The sequence below is a fragment of the Poromitra crassiceps genome (genome assembly GCF_964638095.1).
Source record: "Poromitra crassiceps genome assembly, chromosome: 13".
In the NCBI taxonomy this organism is placed as follows: domain Eukaryota; kingdom Metazoa; phylum Chordata; class Actinopteri; order Beryciformes; family Melamphaidae; genus Poromitra; species Poromitra crassiceps.
The window spans coordinates 21,624,260-21,640,664 of NC_139644.1; the positions used below are offsets into that span (position 1 = coordinate 21,624,260).

Here is a 16,405-nt window from a genome sequence, read left to right on the forward strand (position 1 = left end):
ACTATTCTATTTGAATTGGATGAAATAGCGCCCCCGTGCGGAAGAACTTTGCACTTCACAGGATAAACATCAATAAGTGTGGTAGCTTACTGTTAGTCATTCCAGTGGTGTGACAGAATTTTTGTTAAACAATTCGAGTATAGTTGACTGGGGGGGAAAAAAGAGTACAAGTAGTTTAGGGGAAACCCAGAGGAGGCCAACTTTATTGACATGGCTGGTAACTTTCCATGAAAAAGAGAGGACTGCTGTTTCACCTTGAGAGCAAAATGTATCAGAGCAAAGATGAGGATGCTTTCCTTTTTTCATTAAGTGCACCAAGTGAACAACACACTCCGTCATTTAACAGGCTTATCATATCGTTCATATAGTGCCAGAATAACTGAAAGCCTTCCAAATCCCCAAAAGAGTGACAGAGACTTCCTCAGACAAGTAAAATAAATCAGTCAGCATTCTTCTACAATATTGTACTTAAATGCAATTACAGATATAAATATGCTTATCTGTAGCGTTGTAAATCTGACAGTTTGCATCAGTCAAGGAACATATCCAGCATATTCTATGTCTGCGCAATATTTTACGATGCGGAGCAGCAGAACAAGCAAAACTTAACTTTTCCCAAGTTTGAGCCAGAGGGATGCTCACCATTGGGGCCCTAAATCTTTTATGTAAGAGAAGAGCATCCTCATCTTATACTATACAATAAATATACATATCAAAATAAAAAAAAGAACAGAAAAATCGTCAACTATCATCACAAATAAAAACTACCGGGATACATTCCAGTATAAATGTACAATGCAGCAATCGGTGAATGGCAACATCAAACATAAAACCTGTGGTGAGGAAGGTAACAACAAGAGGGTGACGGTGCTGGCATGACGAGCCAGCGTAGCTATCTCCACTGCCTTCTTCATACTGTGCTTCCGCTGTACTGTATACAAGTCTAGGCTCCAGCTGCAGTGAAAGGACAAACAAAAAGCTCCACTTTAACTGCTCCTGTTGGCTTATGACAAGGAGGCAGTTTGAAGTGCAAATTCGGGGCGGCCAACTGTCTTAGCCTGGCTTATAAAAGGGGGAGGTGCTGCTCTGCCCATACATAATTCACCTCGCAAGGATGCCACTTCCTTTAGAAATCATTGAGCAAGTTATTAACATTCATGCAGAGAAGACCCCCCTCGGCAGTCAGTTGAGGTGAGCTTGATAATAGCTTGCTCAATGCTCAGTTGTATTTCAAGAGTTCCCCCGGGGTGTCACTTCTCGTATGGATCCCTAAAAGCTCGGACATGACAGCTGCACAATCTCTCCCGTTCTCAACGTCAGGGTTGCTAGCCATTACTGACTTTCAAGTTTGTTTCATTCAGAAAGAAGAAAAACCTTCAAATCCAGTAACGACATCAACTCGGTTTGAGCCTTCTTGGTATCCTTGCTATAAGAGTGGTTTTCATTTGCTGCATGTCGTCATTGGGTAGCATTCATTCAGTCAACAGCATAGACAAGAGTCTGACTTGCAAACAGTCAGATATGTTAAAATAAGGGTGGTGGTTTGGGGGGGCTTCGCTTGACTTTATTGAAGAGTCTTGCAGCTGTTGAAGTACATGAATCCTCCAATTAACCAAACTGGAAGAAGAAATTTCCTGGTCCGGATGCTGAAATAAACAAGAAACAAATAAATAAGTGAAATGATTTACCACATTCTGAAAATCTTGTTGAAAATGTTAGGAAGTAGAAAAAGCACAGTCTCTCCACAGCTTTTTGTGTACATACATTGGTTAGCTTCGAAACTAAAACCTCCTGGGCCTCCGAAGAACGCCTTGAAAATATTGTTGGCATCAAAGTCTGGTGGAGAACAAAACAAGAATAACATCAGACCAAAGAAACGTCTATTCAATTTCTCAACATAAATGATATGTTCTCCCTTTAGGTAAGCTCTACTGATATGTTCTCTCTCTAGGTAAGCTCTGCTGAACTTTAAACCTGTTCACCCTCCAAGCCCCTCCCACCCCAACCCCGCCCAGCTGCTGACCTCCCATGTTCATGCCGTCGTCCTCCAGGTCCTGACCGCTGTCATAGCGAGACTTCTTCTTGGGGTCCGACAGCATGGTGAACGCCTCGCCCACCTCCTTAAACTTCTTCTCCTCTTCCTTTTGCACCTCAGCGCTGGCTCCACTATGGCGGTCTGGAAGGGAGAAGAAGAACAAAAGAAGTCATTCAGACTGAAGGACAAGAGCATATACTATGTTATCTTTGTGTGTGTTCAACAACATGGCATCTACTGCGTCATCAACAATCGTTGTTTCATGGCTATAGAGAAACTGTTCTGTCAGTCACCTGGATGATGCATCAGGGCCCGTTTGCGGTACGCCTTCTTGATCTCGTCCTCGGTGGCGTTCTTGTCCACGCCGAGCACCTTGTAGTAATCTTTCCGCTTGCTTTTCTTCAGCTCCAGCTGGGCGTTCTTCAGGAGGTGCTTGTGCTCTAGGGGACAAAGAAAAAGACAAGACAGAACGGGGTAGCAAGCAGTAACAGGAGCAATATCCTTAACCTGGCAGCAGGCAGCAAAACACTGTATTTGAGACCCTCAAACAGTGATACCTGATACCGATGTTGGCATAATGTAATACTAGTGATGAATAGTGTGTGAGGTTACAGGACTGGCAGCTCAGCCACACTAGAAGAGTCTGATCCTCACCTTTTGTCTTCTCCGTCTGGTAAACCTTCTCATAGTCCCGAACCGCCTCTTCATACTGCTCTGTGTCCATGTAGCTGCAGCACAGGATGCACACACACACACACACACACACACACACACACATGCAACCCTGTCAGTCTCTTTGCTCAATTCGAACAATGAAATGGAAGTACAACTAATCATAGTGATGCTGTCTTCTGTCTCTCTGTGTTTGAAAACCAGATAAGATAGAACCATTAATATGCAAAGTTGGAATTCTTTGACATACCACTGTGCTCTCCGTAAATAGGCCTTGATGTAGGTCTCGTCCAGTTTAATTGCCTTCGTGCAGTCTTCAATGGCCTGATCTAGTTTTTTCAGCTGTCAAAAGAAAAGAAAAAAGAGTGAGCACATAAGGAGACCGACCAGGGGAGATGCTGGCCTAGTTCTGTTGGTCAGACAAAGCAAAGTCATGTGCAACATGGCAAAGTCATCACTACTAAAACCACACAGTGTAAGCGGGGCACAGGCTGCTCTCTGCACAAGGTCTGTGCTTGTGCTACTCTACTCTACTCTACTCTACTCTACTCACTAGAGGGCAGATTTTCACCCGGGACAAGCACTCTGGCCCAAATCAGCCTGACATTGTTCCAGTGTGTGAAACCTCCTGAAGGATTTACAGCAGCGATACTCAACTTGCGGCCCGAGGGGCAGATGCGGCCCGCAGTCGGGTGCAGAGTGGCCCATCGACCATTTTTTAATTCACAATGAAAACTAACATTAAATCAAGTTTGACTGAGCTCCCACTAAATTTCCAAATATCGCTGGCTGCTCACCGCCCACGCAATTATATGTACTTAACTACCGTAACTTAACCTAACAAACTGTCCTGTGTGTACAAAAGTTCATCGGAGATGTTAGGTTAATTTTAATTTAGAAGAGATCCTTTATTGATTTGTTTGGGAACAGGGTTTACTCTGAACAAATTTGAAAACTGTATTGAAGTGAACAAACTGCAATGCTTTCGTTCCTGGTGTAATCTGCCGGTTAGTCCAAAACAACTTGTCAGATACAACCATGCCTCAAAACAAAGACAACTGCTGTCTCTCCTGTGCTTGCTGCTCACCTTAGATCCCACAGTGCCCCTATTACAGTAGAGCTTGGCGTTAGTCTTGATGTTGTTGGGGTCTATTGTCAGAGCCTCAGAGTACAGCTCATAGGCTGCCTCATAGTTTCCCTCCTTGAAGGCCTTGTTCCCATCCTCCTTCTTGGCTTTGAGTGCTTTGGCATTCTGGGAAAACAAGACATGACACACACACACACACACACACACACACACACACACACACACACACACACACACACACACACACACACACACAGCCTTACAATCTAGTCTGAGCGACCTTAGCGGCAAGGCAATTCTGACACAAAATGGGTCAGTGAAACCCACGTTGTGATATTTTCAGAGGCCATTGTTCCTATATTATAAATATATTGTAAATATTCACAGGTAACCAGTACATTTTAGACCACAGACTAATGGTTGTGCTCATAGCAAGTTGTCCACAAATAAAACTAGTATAAACACTGTTGTGTGAATTAGATTTTTTTCCTTCATGATTTCCCCCCATTTTCTCTTCGATTGTACTTGGCCAATTCCCCCTGCTGTCCCGGTCGTTGCTCCGCCCCCTCTGCTGATCGAGGGAAAGTTGTAGACTAGTGAAAGAGACATGCACATCCCAACAACCGGTCTTCAAAGCAGGTGCTGGACCCAATCAAAACAGCAGTGAATGAAACAAGTAGAGGCCGCACACTGTAGCTCCCACAGTGTGCGGCCTCTACCTTTTTCATTGAAAGTTGTAGACTAGCACATGCTTCCTCCGTTACATGTTTCAGTCGCTAGCCGCTTCTTTTCACCTGACAGCGAGGAGTTTCACAGGCAGGATGTAGTGCGTGGGAGGATCACACTATTACCCCCAGTTCCACTCCCCCCAAACAGACGCCCCGACTGACCAGAGAGGAGGCACTAGTGCAGCGACCAGGACACATACCCTTAATCCTGTTTCCCACCCACAGACACGGCCAATTGTGCCTGTATGGACGCCCAACCAAGCCGGAGTTAACACGAGGGCTCGAACCTGCAACCCTCATGTTAGTAGTCAGGGAATACCCATACTCCCCATTGTATGCATACGATCAACTCTGTTATGCAAAGAATAACTCACTCTGCACGCCAGCCGAGCCTTTTCGTGGTCAGGAGCCATACGAAGGGCCTGCACAAAGAACTGGACAGCCTTGTCAATGCAGTCCTCATAGTACAGACAGACACCACGCACATACAGCGCATCCCCATTAGTAGAGTCCATTCGCAGAATATCACTAAAAAGGAACAAATAAGTCAGTGCTAAAAGAAAACAAATAAATAAAAAGCATACATTAAAAGTCGTAGAAAGAAAAAGGACTGTTTCATCGTGCTTAAGAATGCTATTTAAGTTACCTCTTACTCTCAGGAAAAAGACTAAGACGCGTGACTTCGAGAAGTCATACTAAACCCATGTCAATAAATAATTTATTAATCAAGTATTCTTCAACTCTGCCCTGTTACCTGGCTACAATCTGAGCCTCAGGATAGCGGCCCAGCAGGGCTAAGCACTCTGCCTTCAGGATCTTGAAGCGGTGACAGGCTGAGGCCGACTCCAAGGCGCGGTCCATGCAGAAGACCACCTAGAGACACAAACAGCAGCACACTTGCCGTCTCTGCTGCTAGACCCGACTGTGATTGCTGGCATTTTCCACACAAAAGATGCAATTAGATAAGAATGTAATTGATAAAAAGCTCACCATCCGAAAGTCACGCTTGTCAAATCCAATCTCAGCCATCTTCTCATACTCTAGGATGGATTCTGCATTCTTCAGCTGAGAAAGGAATTTGTGGTATTCAGTGAAGATGCAAAAGACCTTGGGCCAAATGTATAAAACTGTGTATATTTAGGTGTAGCAATCTGTGTAATCCCAAAAAAGCACTAAATAAAATGAAACCCAAATTCACACTGACATTATCCTTTTTTTGCCACAACACACTAGTCGGACTCAGAGGCGTACAGTATGCATTAGTGATGCGCGGGCTAACCTAAACCCGCCGGGTCCCGCGGGCTGATCCGCCCCACAGGCGGTCTGGGTTGGCAAATTATGAAAATATCACGGGTGTGGGCGGGGCAGGCTCAGAACGTGACAAAGCAAAAGTATTAAATAATTTAGAGTAGAGTTAGCGGCTGGGCACATACAACGCAGTTATTTCAGCTGCCAGCACCTTTCTGCAATTCCTTCTCTGGGCGTCTCAAGCGGAAAAAAGTTCAACATTTGGAGGAAAAGCGCGCTGCTCGTCTTTTCACTCCTCCTACCTCTTCTCCTCCCAGGGGGATCTATCTTCAACCTCCGCTGCTCCCAGAATTGCCAATAATTTGGCTTTCATGTTCAGTCAACAACATCAAACAGACGAAACCAGCTGGCTACCGTCCGTGTGATCGTTGTGTCCTGAACTGTACTGCACGCGACTGCAGGGGAAAACAAAACAAAACCGCTCCGTCACTTGCGCTGTGTTTTGTGCGCAATGGAAGCGCTCTTGACATGATTTCCAAAGCGTTCACACACGTTGTATGTGCACGCCGCCTTACAGCAGTGAAACACGCAGACTAACACTTTATTAAGACATGAACTCTCTCACACACGTACACAGTCAGATAGACAAGGCGAGTCTGAAGCCGTCTGCACCTGCTGCACTCTCTAGTACCAGTGGTCCTCAACTGGTGGGTCGGGACCTAAAAGTGGGTCATGGGGCCATTTTGAGTGGGCCACGGATGTGTGCATGAAAGAAAAGGTTCTACTCCTTGAGGATGCTGGAGTCCACGGCCAACATTGCTGTCTTTCAGAGGCTGTAGCAGGCACATTTCTAAAGCCAGATATGGTATCCTCTGAAACTAGAAGGCCTAAGGCAGGGATACTCAACTTGCTTTGCCTGGGGGCCACTTTCGTGAAATGATAGAAGGCCAGGGGCCAGTTAATAAACAATCAATATAGCCTACATTTTTCTGTAGCGGATTGTAGGTTTTTGGGGTGTCAGCCGGAGTTTAGTCTGACAATGTTGTGCACACCGGATAGTTAGTTAGGTTAAGTACATACATAAGTGCCTGGGTAGCGAGCAGACGGCGGTATTTGACAATTTAGCAGCTAAATCATAGATTATTGAAAGATATTTCATATTCCAGACTGAAATGCTATAACAGAAGTGGAGTATTGGCCAGAATGATTTTTTTTTTTGCAATTCCATCGCGGGCCACACAGTTGGCCGCATGTGGCCCGCGGGCCACCAGTTGAGTATCACTGGCCTAAGGCATCCATTGTTACCAAACATTCATGCTAGCTGTGAGGATCACCAGTTTAAACTTGTTTAAAAAGCCTATAGGCCTAAAAGAATTTCAGAAATTTGGGTCGTGACTTAAGACTAAAGAAAAATGTGGGTCGTGAGGTTAGACCAGTTGAGAACCACTGCTATAGCCTACATGGTGGAGTAAAGAAACGCTTCAGATGAGGTAACCTATGCGCCCTCAAAACAAACATTTCGGAAGGATAATTTGCTGTAAACATTATTTGAAGTGTCCATAAAACGAATCCCACCGCAGATTTTCTGTGTGGATTTGAATGTGATCTATTTGTCGACTTTACAACATGAACAAATGAGAGCGCATGAGGTAAAAGCAGCCGCCTAACGCATCCAGCGCAGTAAAAATGGTCGTAGCGCACGCATGTGTGTGCCTGTGTGTAAGAGAGAAAGAAGGGGAGAGAGACAGAGTTTGGACACCTTGGAGAGCTCTGCTGCACTCATCCTGAGTCCAGAGACATATTACATTAAATTGGCCGTTTGCCAATTCTGGGCTGGTGGGTTGGGTTGGGTTTGGCATTTTCAGATATTGACAGATAATGACAGGTTGGGTTGGGCGTTAAAAAACCCTGACCCGTGCATCAGTAGTATGCATGGTGTGAGAGATGTGTATTGTGTAGCGGTACGCACATTCTCCATTTTTATAAATTGGGAAACCTTTGTGGAAAGGTGTAGCACTTTTCATGTGTACACATTTGGCCCCTGTAGTAGTTGTATTGACTTCACTGCTTCCAGCTTCCACGGGCCACTCTTTTGTGCCATGCTTAGGGCTAGTCAAATCAGAACCGTTCAGACAGCATTACTTCCTCTGAATGACTTGATATTGGCCTCCTGGTCTGATCATTGGGAATTAACAGTACTCTACATAATCTCCTGCTAAACCGCTCGGTATCAGACTTTTGTACCTTGCACTAGCTGATTTGATAGTGAATAATCATGTGGAAGTTGTCAGATCACGCTCTGTCTCACCTCCTGCTGGGCCTGGCTGTTGTCGGACTCCAGCTCCAGAACCCTCTGGAAACAACGGCTGGCTGCCATTGAGTTGCCAAGCAACATGTGGCACTTCCCCTCTCGTAGATGGCCCTGTGGGCAAAAGATGAACAGTTCACATACTGGAGTGAAAACATCCCCTTATTAAATCTAACTGGAATGTTCATTCCTCTTAATTCAGTTGGGTATTTTGCACATAAAAACAAACTAAAAAACAATGACTAACCCTGACTGCTTCCCGTCTTAAAGTGCTGCCTCAGCTTATATTTTCCACAACTTACCTTCATGAACATGTCGTCTAACCGCACCGCCTGCTGGGAGTCCTCCAAAGCCTCTCTGTACCGACACAACATCATTAGAGTTGCCGCCCGGTTTCCGTAGTAACTTGCATTCTTCGGACACAAGTCTGTGGAAAGATCGACAACTTATCGATACCTACTCACAGTGGAACAGAGTCCACATTTTGTTTCCGGTCCAATGTGGTAATCAACATCACCCACTTAACTAACAAAATGACGAACAATCAAAAATATTGATTAAATAATTACCTATGGCCTTGGTATAGTAATTGTATGCTTCAGAGTAATCCTTCTTGATATAATATGCATTGCCTTGTTCTTTGAAGACCTCTGCTTCCCTGGATAAAAGGAGTGGAAACAAAGAAAATGCTTTAATGCAAATTCAGTTAAGAAGAGTCTGAGATGAAGGAGTTGTTATAATAATAATATCACTGTGCCATTGCCATTATGAAGACAAAAGGAGACTGAGGCTATACGGGTCACGTCACTCTGGGTGTGTTTTACAGACAGTACATACTTGTACCTCTTATCTTTTACACACAGAAGCATGCACACTGCAAGGGTGTTAAGTCTGTGCTTCACATTCATAATGATGTAAGTGATATCAAGTTACCTTCCCAAGCACATGTCATAGTGAATGGCAGTATGCATTGAGGGGGCTCTTATGCACATCCTGACTGGACAACATAAGCTAAACATAGCAAGAGCCAAACGAGCAGTGCAGAAGTGTCTACTCCACTCCAACACGTGGGTATTTTATGACGGTTGAGATGAGAGCCAGGAACATATGACACCATGGTGTGGACAGTGGGCAACTGCCACTGCTTTTTTGGGAGGCCCAGAGGGATCCAAACTCTTAGAGTGAAAAGGGTGACAGATACCACAACAGACTCATAAACTACTCCGAACTCATTCAGAGCCCTATTTTGGGATTTAAAAAAAATGACTGTCACCTAAAGGTGACAAGTGTGTATCTCTGAAGCCTTTGTTTCATGATTAAACGGTCTGAGTGAATGGTGTCATTAGCCAGTCAGTATCTAGCTACATTAATCACAGTATAACAGAAACACAAAGCAGACCACTCCTCCCGACCCACTATTATTATCAGCACAGTATTATTATCACTTCTTATTATCGGTAGCTAATGGATGACTCCAGCCCTGGCAATGCAGAACTGATGAGCTGAGTGGAGGACGTTAGCTAGCTAACAATTAGCTTTTATGGTGCGACAAGAAAATTGACATGGATATGACACTTAATTCCATTGACAATAAGATATTTAGTTGACAGTTATAGTTCTACTTTGAACGACATAACCTTTATTTGTCATACCTCTCCAATTCTTCGTCACTGAGTATTTCCATGTCAGGGTCCATGTTCACATCATCACAGTCCACCGTCGCCGCCATTTTGCCGATAGCGAGGATGGGCGTGTCAGAACTACAGGCCCCGCCCCCTTGGAACACTGCAGTCGTTACGTAAAACTGTAAACAGGAAGTAACGCTAGTTCGTCAGGTGAGAAGGTAAATGTTTAGCTGGCAAGTAAATCCATGAGCAAATAGAGACAAAAGTACCTATCAGTAGCTGATGTTGGAGTTTGTATGTTTAAGTCATGAGTTTTGAGTCAACTTACAAAACTATTCAATTTCAAATAACGTTTGCGAGTTGGTGTTTGATGTCGTGGCTCTCCGAAGGCTAATGCTAAGCTAAATGTTGAATGTTGTGTAGCTCAACAACACTTGTCAGATTTGATCAGCAAGCTACGATTAGCGTTACAATTCTTCATCGTACATTGACTTTTCCATCTGTTTGCTTCAGATTTCTTGACCGGAGAGTGAGAAGCCATCATGGGCAAAAGCTGTAAAGTGGTGGTGTGTGGCCTGGCTGCAGTTGGCAAAACTGCTGTCTTGGAGCAACTACTGTATGCCAATCATGTTGCAGGTAGGTCATTCATAGTTCATGCATTCCATCATAGCTTAGTAGTAAGCCTACACACGGCTGTTCTTATTTAGAGGTCAGCGCGTCCACGTCATTCAAACCTAATGTGCATTAGCTCACATAATCATTCATAATTGGTTGCAAAGGCAGTTGTGTGCAGGTTGGCCATTTGAGTCACAGTTCACAGTTTTGCAGCTCTCGCTGAGAGAGAGTGCTATGTTCAAGGCAAGCAATTCAAACATATAATTATTTGCATATTTGGTATATTGGATTGACAACAAAAGAACAAATATTCAGAAGTCAGGGGTTTTCTAACTACGCGTAACTACAGGCAGGAATACAGAAGAACACCCGCCCCTCGTTCCGGTGGATCATCCGGTGGTCCGCAGTGTTTTCGTTCCCTCATAGAAATGCAGTAGTAGGCAGCCTAACCTCGCAAGTCGCTACAAGTTAGAGAAAAAATGAGAAGCATGGACATACCAAACCAAGTATTCAAAGTACTTGAAGAAACTTTACGGTTCCATAACATTACGTCTGAACGGAACGCAAGAATTGAGCGGAATATCTTCCTGGAGTACAGCACTTTGGTTCCTACATTCCGCCCATAGCCGGAAGACTCGGAGCGAGGTTTTTAGGTTTCCAGACAAGGGGTTTTCAAAGTCTGAGACTGTGGGCCTCCCCTCAGACAAAGTTTGGAAAAAGCCCCCACCCCCGAAGATAGCCCGATATTGCTATTTGTTTGGAGCAGCCCTGGGGAAGCCCGCCTCCCACTTTGAAAACCTCTGGTCTATGTGATTGCAGCATATAATTAACTTGCTCCAAAAGGTGGAAGCCAGACAACTAAGACTCTCATCTGTGATGTTCTATACATTTATATGCTCAAGTTGTTCCACTGATAGTCCAATGGTGTCACTATGCACTATGACGCACCCATTGACAGGTGACAAAGTCTCTGTGCTAATTATTCCAAATTTGTTATTTGTTTTAATCAGACCAACTTTCCCATCTGTGCCATGAGACCATTGATTTTGGCAGGAAAACGTAACACTCCGACCATCTGTTGTATTCTACTGGGAACAAAGTCACCTGTGACAGTGTGCAGAGATGTGGAAATGTGCCGTTTGAAATGTTCAGTTAACTTCAGAATAACAATAGACCTGTCACAGCACAACTTTGGATTTTGCGCAAAATAAATAATAAAATAAATAACTTTTCCTTAAACCATCAAAGTGAGCTTGGTGAAAGCTTCTAATTATGGTTTAACACTTCACTAAGTCATATTTCTGTATGGAGAGCCACCTGGTTATGGACTATGTACTCACATTTTATTGACACCGATCATGTGATGTCTCCTCCATTGATAATGGATACAAAAAATATTTTATGGATTCATAGCTCATAGTTCAAGCTTTTCCTCCATGCAGCTTAGCTCTGTTTATAATAGAACTAACTAACAGTATGTCTGAACGTATCCCCATCAAATCTCTGGCTGCATTCATTCACATTTTAGATTAATAGTAATCCATCCTTTATGGAGTGTGCATCAGCAGGATGTCACAGATTAGGGGATGAGGAGACTCAGATAATGTAGTAGTATTAGTAGTCTTTAGCTCTAGTCCAATGTCATATGAATGTCATATGAATAGCATATTTAAATTGCAGAATTGAATGTTGACACATTTTAAAACTTACACTTATACTTATGTATACACATTACAAGTATACAGTACATGACTGTGAGTGTGCATATCGAAATATTGAATGCAGTATTAGTTGTCAACCCATTTTTTATAGCCTTGTAAAATTCTGAAAATACACACACTTCAAAAACACACTACAAAATACAAAAAGATACTGCAATGGAATATTGAGGAACTACACACAGAGACAATGGATTTGAAAGCTGTGAAAATGCTCATGTATAGTGAAATACAGGAATGCATTTCATATTCATCATTCAAAGTCTGTGTTTTGATGATGCAAGCAATCCTTCTAATAGCTGTATGGTGTATCACTATATCAGTGTTGGGGGTAACTCATTACAAAAGTAACATATTACATGTAATATATTACTTTTAGCAGTAACTCAGTAATATAACGTATTACAATAGGATTTCAGTAATATTATACGTTACTTTGTCAAGTAACACAAGTTACAAATTGAGTTACATTTTCTTTTATAAAAAGCACATATTTAAATAAAGATATAATCATTTCCTAATCAAATTTTTTTTTTTTTTTATGCAAATAACCACTATTGGGAATAACAAAGAAAAAAGATAACATTTTGAATTTTGGACGGTTTACACTGACTTCAAGATGGTTGAAATTGTTTTTCGGGATGGTTCTGGGCTGGCGATGTCATTCTGCTACTGCAGTTATTTTGGTAAAAGTAATGCAAAAGTAGTGTAAAAAGTAACAAGTTACTCTACACAGACAGTAATATTGTAAAGTAAGTTATTACTTTCAAATGAAAGTAACTACCTAGTAATATGTAGTATATTACATTTTGAAAGTAACTTGCCCAACACTGCACTATATGCAGTAGTCCCATACCTGGCTTTATTTGTCCACTTGTCAGGTTCTGAGCCCATGGAGACGTTGGAGGACATCTACATCGGCTCCATAGAAACGGACCGTGGCACGCGAGAGCAGGTGCGCTTCTACGACACTCGGGGCCTCCGGGACGGAATGGAGTTTCCTCGACATTACTACTCTTTTGCCGATGGCTTCGTACTTGTTTACAGCATCGACAGTAAAGAGTCCTTCAAGCGAATGGAGGCACTGAAGAAGGACATTGACCGTCAAAGAGATAAGAAAGAGGTGAGGAGCAAAGAAGTCTGGAGGTGTGTTAGACCAAACTAGAGGCACGCCGAAATGTCCAGAGAAAGTGCTAGTCTTTGTATTCGCAATTGTTTGATCTTTAGGTGCTTATCAATCGCCAACGTTACGGAATATGTTACTGATACATGCCCCCCCATTAACATCCGGTGTTTGTATTTGTATTCTGAAGGTGTCGCAGATTAATTTGGCTTGTTTGTTTTTTTACTTTTTTACACAGGAAATGCAGAAATCAGTCTAGCTGCAATGCTATACTCCATCAGTCCCAAATGTAATAGAATAGCACTCAGAATGTGGTACTGAAATAACTCCCCACACAGACTTGAAGTCTTGAACATGTACTTCCTTTTCTAAAAATACGATTCAATTATAGGCAAGGAATGAAGGACCGATTGTCTTTATCATAAATTGTGGTTTAGTTTGTAGCACACATTGCAAAACAGATCTTATTAAACTTGCTCTGGTACCAGTATATTATAAACCAAACTACTGCTGGCTGGATTGATAATTGCATGTACATATAAAGATCATTGGTAAACTAAACTTAATAGAAATGTTAATATAGACTGTGCAGAATACGCCACATCTTAATATTTATATATTCATGAACCTCTCAGTCACCAATCACCACTTGTTATCATGACAGATTTAAATTGTTGGCTCACCGGTTTCTGGCTTTGGGAGAGACTTGTTCATGTTCACAAATATTGATTGAGCCGTCCTAGACCATTACAATAACAAGTATGAATTCCTAGTTGCCACCCACACAATTATCCCACAGTTGGAATGTTATTTCCCTTAAATAAGAGAACAGAGAACTTGTTTGCCAAACATGCACAGTAAGCCTATCTTCAGCAGAATGCCACAGTTACAGCTGAGATATATATAGTGAAGGTGCACAATGAGCAGTGCTAGAGATCCCACTGATGTGATGTTGCTGATCCATAGGTGACCATTGTGGTGCTGGGGAACAAGCTGGACAAGCAGGAGGAGAGGAGAGTGGACTCTAACGTGGCCCAGAACTGGGCTAAGACTGAGAAGGTGCGCCTGTGGGAGGTGTCGGTGGTGGATCGGCGCACTCTGATCGAGCCCTTCGTCTACCTGGCCAGCAAGATGACCCAGCCGCAGAGCAAGTCCACCTTCCCCCTCAGCCGCAACAAGAACAAGGGGAGTGGCTCTCTAGACAGCTGAAGCAGCAGACATGCTCAGGATCAACACGGACGCAAAAGGGAAGGTGAGCGCGGCGTGAGTTATTAGAAAGAGGAGAGGTTGTGGTGAGAGAAAGCAAGGCAGGATGATTGTATGAACATTCATATACAGTGAGCACCATCCGTATTTCTATAGCGTTTGATGTTTTAGCAGAATGCGGTTTTATTTTGGATGTGGAATTTAAATCTATGAAATGGCAAAAAAGTGCAGATCTTTAACTTTAATTAGAAATGTTCTGCCATGGGAAAATGTAAGAACTACAGGGTGTGTTTACTTTGTACATGTCATCCCCGTTTTACTGTGGATGCAATTATAAATAGAGCATTCATCTAAAGTCTTTTACAAAATTATTTTAATTGCCCAGTCAGTGGAATAGCCATGGGGGGTTTGGTGATTTAGCTGACAAGTTGCTCCATTCACTTACTACCTAATACGAATGCCTTATCTATATATCCTACATGCTACATACATACTATGTCCTGCATACTATGTATTCTATGTGTGCTGCACTGTGAAGTACAGCAACATGAGTGCTGCTGGTGAGGCCTTGGCGTAGTATCTTCACTGGTGACATCAGGAGGAGTCGGGGAGCGGAGATACTGGTCCACTTCATGGCCTCCACAGCATTTCCCCATCTGCTCCTGTATTGATTGATTGATTGACTTTATTTGGTGAATGTCAACAATGAGACAGGGAATACAGACAATCACCGAGGATAAAAACACAATAAAGCCATAGGCTTGTTTCCATTGCGGTAGCTTGCGTTGTGTTGACAGTTCTGGCAGCAACTCATGTAAACGGCTTGCCCAGGGGTGGAGGCGGGATTCGATCCACCGATCTTCCGCTTGCACGCGCTAACCTCTCAACCCCAAGAGAGCTAGCTCACTTGGCGGAGCTCGTTAACGGGCCTTTATACTGGGGAGTGACTTTAACCAACTTACTCGCTACCACCCAGGACTCACGAGGACTCACATTCACTCAGTTACACTCTCCACTCCCCGGGGATCAAATTGCAATTTTCCTGTTTGTGGTCGGCTGCTCTGCCCACAAGGATGCCACTACAATTGATAGCACTCAAACGGGGGAACACTATACAAAAAATGTAGGTAATACTTTCACTGATTTTGCTGTAAATCATCACAATCTGCTGATAATCAACATTACATGTAAATCTCATACTCATCTGACACTGACAATCCAAAATTGTATGAAGTCCAATACTCATGGTGTTCATTGTATATAAATATAAGTACCATATACATGTGTATTACTGAATGTATACACAGACTGAATCAGATATGGAAGCATTAAATGTAAGCAGATGTTTTCATCACATAAATGTTGGAATCCACGCTGGTTTGGATGATGGATGATGATGTAAATATGCTGTTTGTTAATGTGAAGATTTGTTACACTACTGCTATGTCCTCTGCTGAGATTCAACATTGACTGTTGTACAATGAATGATTGACATTCCTTAAAGAAGATCCATTCCTTTTTCCCTCAACATATTTGCCAGAATCACATACTGCAACTGCCTTCTGCACAGGCTGTAGGATTTTGAATAGACAAAAAAAGAGAGAAAAAACATGTCTCCAAGTGAGAAGGATTTCTGCAGGCTCAGGTGGTATTCTCATGTTTTTAAGTTGCTGTGAATAAAAGCTGCAGAGCACAGCATGTAAGAAGACATTATTTCAAGAAATGACTCATTATAGGAGTCATTACTCAAGCACTCAGCTGTAAAATGAAAATAATTGCATAAATACACATTAATCGATGATCACTGAGATGTTTGGCTTTATTCAGGGTGTGAATTTGTGCAGCATGTCATGTTTGTTTCATCCAAAAAGGGCAGATACGTTGCTATTGTTTTGTGACTATTCATGCGGCTGTGCCGGTATCATATCAACACTACCTGTGTCTTTTATCTTTGTGTTTTATCAGTGTATATCAATATTATCTGAGATGTGTTCACTTGATATTTGTTTGCATGTTTTTGTAAACAAATAAAAGCATTTT

At 42.7% G+C, this 16,405-nt stretch overlaps 2 protein-coding genes across 2 annotated transcripts; one reads left to right on the forward strand and one right to left on the reverse strand.

Annotated features, from left to right (window-relative positions):
* Positions 1-184: 184 nt before the first annotated feature.
* dnajc7 (DnaJ (Hsp40) homolog, subfamily C, member 7) lies at positions 185-9,807 on the reverse strand (the record flags this gene model as incomplete). The annotated part of the gene is made up of 14 exons (XM_083648787.1): positions 185-1,646; positions 1,765-1,836; positions 2,024-2,176; positions 2,329-2,475; positions 2,690-2,763; positions 2,958-3,049; positions 3,795-3,959; positions 4,897-5,050; positions 5,277-5,395; positions 5,513-5,587; positions 8,079-8,192; positions 8,381-8,505; positions 8,648-8,736; positions 9,731-9,807. 14 exons carry the CDS (start codon positions 9,805-9,807, stop codon positions 1,609-1,611), a joined length of 1,494 nt encoding a protein of 497 aa, XP_083504913.1. The 3' UTR covers positions 185-1,608.
* Positions 9,808-10,212: 405 nt separating this feature from the next.
* Positions 10,213-16,405, forward strand: nkiras2 (NFKB inhibitor interacting Ras-like 2). The gene is made up of 3 exons (XM_083649098.1): positions 10,213-10,339; positions 12,918-13,159; positions 14,126-16,405. Exons 1-3 carry the CDS (start codon positions 10,246-10,248, stop codon positions 14,366-14,368), a joined length of 579 nt encoding a protein of 192 aa, XP_083505224.1. The 5' UTR covers positions 10,213-10,245; the 3' UTR covers positions 14,369-16,405.

Coding starts and splice junctions, on each gene's coding strand:
- nkiras2 (XM_083649098.1), top strand. CDS start 10,246: ATGGGCAAAAGCTGTAAAGTGGTGGTGTGTGGCCTGGCTGCAGTTGGC. Junction 10,340..12,917: donor GTATGCCAATCATGTTGCAG/GTAGGTCATTCA, acceptor TCCACTTGTCAG/GTTCTGAGCCCATGGAGACG. Junction 13,160..14,125: donor GTCAAAGAGATAAGAAAGAG/GTGAGGAGCAAA, acceptor GCTGATCCATAG/GTGACCATTGTGGTGCTGGG.